Below are 8,881 nucleotides of genomic sequence, written 5' to 3'. Positions count from 1 at the left end.
GGGGGCCACATAAAATGATGTGGCCCGGGCCTTGAGTTTGACACCTGTGGTGTAGATAGTGCCGGGATTTCGTTTGTGCAAAACAACATCACTTTAGCTAAGGACCCCCGAAAACGGCACCAATGAAGAGACACGCCGATGAAGCACATTTTAAACTGCAAGCGATGAGTTACGCAGAAGAACATGGCAATCAAGCAGCCGCGGGAGAATTTAAAGATCAATGAATCCATAGTTTGCAAGTGGAGGAAGTAAGAAAACGAGCTTCGCCAAGTCAAGAAGACGAAGCTGAGTTTCCGTGGAAACAAGGCAAGGTGGCCCGAGTTTGAAGACCAACTCGAGTGATGAATTAATAATCAACAAACAGCTGGGAGAAGCGTCTCTACCGTTACCATTCGACTGGGGGCAGTAACGCTTGCAGAAGAAATGAAAATCGAACATTTGGTCGTGAAAATACAGTAACCTGCAATTGACTGGTGACCAGTCCAGCGCATTCTACCCATATCCCGCCAAAAGTCAGCAAGGATAGGATCCCGCACACATGCAAACCTTATGAGGTACAGATAAAATAATTTTTTAAAATGGGTGGCATTTAACCATGTACAAAATTTCTATTGAGTGTTCAATATGTGAAGATTCTAAACCCCTCAACTATTGTGTTTGTTGTAACTTGCTTGTCGAACTGAACAGTAAGCTTGATACTGAAAGCCAGAACCAAGTATGGCTTCCACTCAATACCGACAGTCATTTAATTTCACATTCCTCTTTATTCATCTCTTCATTCAGAAAGCTGCAAAGGGCCAGCAGGTTGTTTCTAAAAGTGGATTTCTGGAGCATGTTAGGGTCGATTTTCAGCTGCCCGCGTGTGTGTGTGTGTGTGTGTGTGTGTGTGTTCTTACACAGGCCTTTTCCTCATGACTGCTGAGCTCACGGAGGACGTGCTCGGCATGGACAGGATTTACGCTGACCTCTGAGAAACCGCACAACCGTTCCGACGTGGCATCAAGTTGGCAGCGCACCTGTGAGCGATATCACATCATCAAAGCATGGTTGCAGAGAACATTTTGTTGCCTAGCACAGGCTGGAAATTTTCTCAACTCACTTCACGGAAGTGCTGCTCAAAACTTCGAAGTTGCAAACACTGTTCCAGCTTGGAGCGATGGCGTTCCCAGAAATCGTCAAATGCTGTCTCGGTCTCGTCCAGCTGACCCAGGAGTCTGAGGGTGGGATGAGAAACACGGCAGACAAGAGAATAAACAAGTCCAACATCACACACAGTCAAGTTACTCTTACCGCTGCACAGTGGCGAGGTTTTCCAGCTCATCATGGGTCATTAGGTATTCCGCGTCAGTCCGAAAAGGCTCGTTGATGCACTCCAATAGACGCGCGCCCTGAGATTGCGACACCTGTAGGTCCTCCTGGAAAAGAAAGTTTTGAAGAGATGAGAAATTTCCTCTGAGTACATCAACCACATGATAATGACAAATAGTAGCATCCAAAAATTCACTTTTTGGAAAAAAATGACCAGCAAAGTGCAAATCCAAATTAGTGCAGATACTTTTCTTTTTCTTTCAAAGTAATTATGAGAAACTCTACCCATGACAGAGAGTGAGAAAGAGACCTTCATTTTGTCTTTTTTTTGAGAATGCAAGTCCAGCAGGCTGGTGGTGGCCTCAGCATCATTGGGCATTTCTGTTTCTGCAAGCTCGGTGCCAAAGGCCTGCAGAGTGTGAGCCGTCGTCTTCACCATCAGAGCAAACGCTTCAATTGCCTGCATCGGAAATGCAGAAACAGAGACAGACAGATCCATTGGTGCCTAAAAAAAGAACAATGTGTTTCCAAAAGATGGTGACCCTGAGGAGCGTGTGTGCGTGCGTGCATACAGTGCGGTGGGAAATCCAGCTTTCATGGCAGTATTCTTGTGTGCCCCCCAATTCCGTTGTTAGTTGTCCGGGGTCGATGTAGGCATGGAGCTCGGTCACCGAACTCAGCATGACCACCTGCAAGGACGCATAAGAAGCAGAGCAGAGTCAAGCACAGCAGACAAATTGATCCAATTACGAGACAGGAAGTCCCGGGAATGACAATAACAAGGAGGTCAGCCCCACCTTCATTTTGAACTCATCCTTGTTGAACTTGAAGAGGAAGTCTGACAGTGCCCGCTGCAGCAAAGTGGTGGGACGCAACACCAGAACCAAGTTGACAGTCGCTGGGAAGGCGCCCTAGAGGAGCATTATTAGTATCAGGGCTCACAATATATAGTTCTGTGTGTGTGTGTGTGTGTATATATATATATATATATATGTATATATATATATATATGTGTGTGTGTGTGTGTGTGTGTGTGTGTGTGTGTGTATGTATAATTCTTTAGAAACAGAAAGTTAATTCTTTCATTGTTTAAGTAATGTGATCGGAATATAATGACATTTAGAAACAATTTTAGGAAATAATTCTTCGATGAGTTCTGATTAAATGTATTCTGAATGCAAAGGAGCGAAGAAGAAAATGAAATCTGACATTTCCTGCCCCTTTTTCCAGGCAAATATTTACACCTCTCCAATCTTTAACCACACTTAAACTTACTAAAAGGGCTGTCTGTCTTTTAAAAAAAAAAAAAAAAAAAAAATGCAAAAATCGAATTTCGGTCTGTGTTTTTTTTTTTTTTTCCTTACTGTCATTTATTCATATATCGCCATCCGCTAACACAACACGCGTGTTTGCGCAGCGCGCCCTGTACCAGTCGTCCCACAGCGACGAGAACGACGTGCAGACAATCAGCCACAAATGTCTGGTGGTCGGCGTGGAGGAGTACGAGCAGATGACCCACACGCGTCGCTACGCCGAGAGCGAGGACCTCTACTACCTGGCCGGCACCTACGAGCCCACCACGGGCATGATCTTCAACACGGACGGCGTCCCGGTCATCTGCTAAGCAAAAAAAAAACAAAACAAACCACACACACACACACACACACAAACTCGCCTGCTTGCGGGTTCGCTGGCACCTGGCGAGGAGACACGCGGACGGTCCACCGCAGAGACTATTAAAAGGACCCGTCGACACAGCTCGTGCGCAAACCCTTTCGACTGACCTTGTACGAACACAGCCGTGTAAATACTCATGTAACAGGAAGCTCTATCCAGGCAAATATGAGTGTTTGATTTTTCACGTGATAGCTCGAGAAGCTTTTAACGAAATGTGAGCGACGACACAGGTTGTGATTCTGGTGTTGCCGTGGTGATGTTTCAGTCAATGTCTCAATAAGTCTTTTTCGATGTATCCGGAGAACAGCAGGAGCGACAGATGCAAAAGGCGCGGAAAGCTCAAGAGGTGGAGACTCCCTTCCAATTTGCTGTCCAAACAGAGAGCACTTAGAAGAAGAATAAAATCCAACACTCGGGCTCTTTTCACGCAACCCCCTCCTTAGCTCCCCCCTTGACAATCGAAACTCCCTCCGACACTCAGGCTCAAGAGAGAGAAGGTAGACTCGTAGGACACTTGTTAAAAGCACTTGTCCCTTTTTCATCCACCTGATGATCCAAATCCACCCTGAAATCCAGTTTGGAGGTGCAACAAAGAATCCGAGCAATAGATTTTGTCCACAGTCGATGAAACTGGGTCAGATTGCACAAATCTTCGGAGCTCAGGGTGGACTTTTTCGCATATTTTTTATTTTTTTTCCTCCCGGCTTGTAAACACATCGTCAACCTGTGTATGTGTTCAATGTATGAATGTATTTTTTTTTCATACATTCATCCTTTGCCGCTTTTTTTTTTAAGCACGTTTCGGTCTCTACGTGGTCACGAGTGCACTTTGAATAACTTTTTGACAGAGGGTCTTGGTATTTCTAACTGGGGTTTTTAATCATAGCCCCCTTGACTCTCTTTTCGTCACACAGGCATCACACTTTCCCCCTCCCACTCCCCCCCCCGTGCCTATTTTGACCATTTTTAGGTTTCAAATGTTGAATGTCGTTCTGAAGACTAGCCTAGCCGGCGACTGTTTTCTCCCAGCCAGGGCTACCAATGTTAATGAGAATGATTTTTGCCAAATCGTTAAGCTGACCCCGTCTCGGCGCCCTATTGTGGGCACCAAACCGGAAACGGTTCTCTGCGTTTGGTGCTGAATAGTTGTCCGGTTAAGAGCGGATCCGATTAATCCGAAGCGCCAGTGCGCGCAGACACGAAAGTTTGTCTCGTTTTGCCATTCGTGAGGTTTCATTTTACGTTCATCTTTGTTACGGTTCCGTTTTTTTTACCAATGAAACAAGTCCTAAGTGGAGGTCCGCATTTCTTAAAAAAACAAAAACACAAGAACGTTTGATCATATGCTGCTAGTTCTATTCATATTTGAGGTTTGACAAGGTACAGTGAGACTCAAGAAGCCAGACGACCCGCATGAGGGTGTAGGTCACAAAAAAAAAAAAAAAAAGTGATCACACAAATCAACAAGAAGTGCTGGTTCTGAATGTTTGTGAAAAGCACTTTTCTCCGTTTGTGTGTGAGACGGTGAGAGAGAAGGCTCTCTCACACACACACACACACACGCACGCATTTATTTTGTAACCCATCTGGATGTATTAAGGCCTTCCAGTCTCTCTTGGCCCCACGTCCATCCAAAGCTCGCTCAGCCTTACAGGGTCCAACATGCACACCCTCATTCCCCAACGTGTCCTCTTTATTTTCATTTGAGATATTTTGTATAATCAACTAGTATGTGTTTTGTGTGTGTGTGTGTTTTTTTTTTTATTTTTATTTTTTTAAATTTCTTGGCTTGCTTTTGCTGTGACTTTTTTGGGGGGGGGGGTGTATATTATATGCACACGTCTTATTTTGATTTTATTTTTTTACCCCTCTCTGAACAATCGTCCACGCCTGCTGACAGGCATTGGGAGCTAGCTGCTAGAGAGAGAGAGAGAGAGAATATGAGAGAGAGAGAGGTGGACTGGAGGCTGGTTCTTCGTCTGCTGTTCCTGATATCGTAAATCGTCCTGTTACAGAAAAAAACAGATTATTTTGAAAATGAATCGAAAAAAAAATGATCTACGTTTTGTAAATGATCCTTCGCCGTCGAGGGAGAGAGAGAGAAAAAAAACTTATCAGAATATACTTTGTACACGTCTAATCTTGTAAAAAATGCAAAAGGATACATTTTAATGCGAAATCAAACGCCAGATATATACTGTTGCTCTATACTGTATGTGTTAGGAATATTTTATTTTATTATTATTTTTTTTTTTTACAGACGACCACGTTTACCAGTGTTTCTTTTTAATGGTTTTAGTAACTCAGTATTTTCTATAGTTAATAAACAGATGGAACTGTACTTTTGGTGTTCTGTGTCAGTTTTTGAGGTTGAAAGGAGGAGTTTGCAGTAAAAAATAAAGAAAAAGAAATGCTCTAAATTATCATCATGACCTGATAGACATAAGTATGATGTGTGTGTGTGTGGGGGGGGGGGGGAATCTATCTCTCGCCTCACCTTGTACCTCTAATTTAATATGCAAGAAACCACAGCACCCGAGGAAAAACAACCAATCATATAAGGCATCACTCAAGTGATGCCCACTTGTGGCCACGTCACCTTATGAATTTTTTGGGAATATGGGAGTAAGCCCACACATTCCCCCCCCCCCCACCCCCGTCTCAGAGATGTAAGGCGAATTTGCGAACCACTTTTTTTTATCGTGCTGCCTCAGCTCGAGAGCAGAATTACAAACTGGTTCCTCTGTAAGAATGGAACTTAACAGATATATTTTGTATTGCCATAACATCAGCCGATATTGTACACACTTTTACAGCACGAGTTGGAACGAGTGCTCAAAATGTTTTTAGCTGATACAAAGACAATTTCCAATTAGAGTGGGCTAGCGTCCTTGCAAGATGTTGGAATTAAAGCTAAACGGAATATTTTTTGGCACCTTTCAATGTTTTGCTTTGGCTTCAGTGCTCCGTTCCAGGGAGCTCCTAACCACTTTGTACGTCTCATTTTGTTTCCTTCCTCATGTGGCCTGTGCGCGTTCGAGTGGACTGCCCCTTTAATCATCAGTGGACTCCATTTTGGCAGCCTTGTAATGAAGCTGCTGGTTGTGATAAAATGGAGGGAACTTCAGCTTCCTCCACTGAGCCCCTCAGCTGACCGCAGGAGATGCATTTTCCACTGCTGACCCTTCAGGGTGCGTGCGCGTCTGTGTGTGTGTGTGTGTGTGTGTGTGTGTGTGTGTGTGTGTGTGTGTGTGTGTGTGTGTGTGTGTGCGCGTGTGCACCTTTTTGGCATTCCACTGTGTCTGGAGGTAATTAAATATTTGCTGACATGCAATGTGCGCGCGCGAGATGGAGATCCAGTTTCATGGAGAGCGCCGCAGTCTGGGGTTTGGCTCCCTCTCAGTTTCTCCCCAAGGACCAGCATCAGCATAACATCAGCACCTGCTGGGAGAATCTTCCCTCCCTCTCACATGTGCGTACGAGAGAGGCATCTTTTAGCACATTGTCTCTCCCTCTCGCTTCCCTCAGCAGTGTTTTACACACACACACACACACACACACACGCACACACACACACCCTCTCACTATCCTGTGGGTGTGTTGGCAGGAAGGATTGTGATAGGCTGACATCTCATGCGCAGAAATCTTCTACTGGCTGAGGCTTGTTACACCGAGGGAAGTGTGTGTGTGTGTGTGTGTGTGTGTGTGTGTGTGTGTGTGTGTCACTTGTACCATTTTTTAAACAGTTCTCAGCCCCCTCCAGACTGCTGTCGGTGTATGTGTGTTCTCAGCAGCCGTTTCCCAGGAGACAGGTGTCTTAAGTGAGGGTTTAAGGGAGGGGGCGTTAAAAAAAAAAAAAAAAAAAAAAAAGCACAGTGCACAAACAGTTGAAAAGCTTCCTATGATATCCCGACTTTGACAATGTAACACCAGCGAACTGTTTGTCCTTCTGTTTTGTCACAATGCAGAAAAAAAAGGGCAAAGTTGGCCTCACTGTCGGATACTCTCAACAGAGCAGTTGTCATTCCTCCTCTTGGTTTATTCGACAAAGTGACGACAGTTAAGTTTGGCAAAAACATCTCCAAAAGGAACGTGCAAATCAAGCTGTCAACAGGAAGATGCTTGCAGTCTTCATGTCACGAACAGCCGCATTCAGTCACTCTATAATGAAATGTATCAGCCTGATATGAGTGGGCGTGGTGGTGGTGGTGGGGGGGGGGGTTCCCCGAATTTGGATGCTTTGGAATGCAAGGTCAATTCCTTTGTTTTGGTTGTATTATACCAAAGATGGGTTTCAAGACCAAAAGATGAAAATGAGATAAAAGTTCATGAGTCCAGTTTTTATTTCATCGTATTTACATCGAAATGTGTCCCAACAACTCCGACCAGAGCATCTTTTCACTTTCCGAGTGAGCAAAAGGGGTGCGACATGTGACTGGGGGTTTCGAGTTGCTCAACTTGCTCAGGTGTTGCCTTTTTAGATTGACCGCTTCCAACATTGTAGTTTTTGTTTTTGGCTTTGAGTCTCACCTGTGAAAACAGAATTGACTCTTAAGCAAACATGAAAAACCAGAGCTGCCTATGTCATTCCAAGTTGTCCTTTTCCAGGACAACTTTGGAAGGTCCTGAAAAAGGAAACGTCTGGTAAAGCGAGCAACAGACATCGAACAGGTTAGCCAAGGGTTAGCAAACAGCAGTTGACGGCAGCAACATTGTGAGAGCTGTGAAGAAGCGCCAGATATCACATTCCACGGTTTGAAGATGACTTTTGAGAGAAGAATCCAGGCCATATCACAAGATGTAAACTTATAATCATCAGCAAAAAGTATCAGGAGACCAGATTGGATTTTGCAAACAAGTACGAAGATGAGCCGCAAACCAGTTTATTGAGAAGTGAATTGATTTCACTGCTGCCGTACAGCGCCGCAATCTGAAGGCTTCGCTATTAAGCGAAAATTAAAAAATGACTTACGTACAATGAAAACAAACTTCTCTGCACACCAAAAAAAGGTTCCCTGTTTTATTAATTTACAAAATGCTTGTACTGAGATGAATGCCATACCACGTTTTTTTAAAAATCAAGAGCTAGCTAGCATTGGCTTAGCTCCTGAAATTGGAAAAAAAGGTGTTCCCATTAGCCTTGCTCCAAAAATGTGGACTGTTTGACCACTCTGCATTGCATTTCCAGCAATTTTTTTTTCTGGTTCCCTTTGAGTGTAGGAGCAGCAGTACAATCTGCTTCTTCACAGATGTTATAGATCTCAAATGATAAATTGGAAGCCGTCCTATTTCCTTTTGCACTGTCGTCCGCGTTCTTGTGCATCAGTTCCACTTTGATGATTCCTTGGTTATTAATTGCCTCCCTCACACGGTGACAATTAAAGGTTTAATGAGAATACTCGGAGGAGGAGAAGGAGGAAGGGATGAGGAGTTCATCACTGGGAGAGAGCCAGGCATGCTTCGCCGCTCTCTTCGTAATCGTGCTTGTCCTCCGCGCACGGGCTGCGCGCGTCTCCGTGGGGCTGTCGGCCACCTGTTGCCCGCTGGCCAGAGCCGAGTAGTAGAGGTCACTGGACGATTCGATCATTGGGATGAGCATGAGGCTCCGGTGAAGACGCTGCCCTCCTCTCTGAACGCGGGAGCTGTGCAGTTTTCCCCAAAAAGCGTAATAACGCCTTACTATTAACGGTTGTTTTTTTCGGCTAAAAACGCCTTACTATACTATGTCGTTTTTTTCGTGCCAAAAACGGCATACGATACTATGTCATTTTTTTCGTGCCAAAAACACCTTACTATACTATGTCGTTTTTTTCGGCTAAAAACGCCTTACTATACTATGTCGTTTTTTCGTGCTTAAAAACGCCTATACTATGTCGTTTTTTTCGTGCCAAAAACG

At 44.4% G+C, this 8,881-nt stretch overlaps 2 protein-coding genes across 2 annotated transcripts in view; one reads left to right on the top strand and one right to left on the bottom strand.

Annotated features, from left to right (window-relative positions):
• Positions 1-4,432, top strand: part of tnrc18 (trinucleotide repeat containing 18) — a 68,411-nt gene extending 63,979 nt beyond the window's left edge. The window contains exon 31 of the mRNA XM_019877339.1: positions 2,726-4,432. Coding sequence (XP_019732898.1) covers positions 2,726-2,932 — 207 coding nt within the window. The 3' untranslated portion in view covers positions 2,933-4,432. The remainder of the gene's footprint in view (positions 1-2,725) is intronic.
• Positions 813-2,254, bottom strand: LOC109520243 (guanine nucleotide exchange factor DBS-like). Its single transcript, XM_019877344.1, has 6 exons — positions 2,106-2,254; positions 1,881-1,997; positions 1,619-1,768; positions 1,291-1,415; positions 1,100-1,214; positions 813-1,016 (listed from the first exon to the last, which is right to left on the bottom strand). The coding sequence occupies exons 1-6, from the start codon at positions 2,109-2,111 to the stop codon at positions 849-851; spliced, it is 681 nt and encodes a 226-aa protein (XP_019732903.1). The 5' UTR covers positions 2,112-2,254; the 3' UTR covers positions 813-848.
• Positions 4,433-8,881: the final 4,449 nt, after the last annotated feature.

This window comes from Hippocampus comes, unplaced genomic scaffold (assembly GCF_001891065.2).
Source record: "Hippocampus comes isolate QL1 unplaced genomic scaffold, H_comes_QL1_v1.1 scaffold193, whole genome shotgun sequence".
NCBI classification, from domain to species: domain Eukaryota; kingdom Metazoa; phylum Chordata; class Actinopteri; order Syngnathiformes; family Syngnathidae; genus Hippocampus; species Hippocampus comes.
This window is presented reverse-complemented; position numbering and strand designations above follow the sequence as displayed.

Coding starts and splice junctions, on each gene's coding strand:
- LOC109520243 (XM_019877344.1), bottom strand. Junction 1,769..1,880: donor GCTGGATTTCCCACCGCACT/GTATGCACGCAC, acceptor TTTCCGATGCAG/GCAATTGAAGCGTTTGCTCT. Junction 1,017..1,099: donor TTGAGCAGCACTTCCGTGAA/GTGAGTTGAGAA, acceptor TATCGCTCACAG/GTGCGCTGCCAACTTGATGC.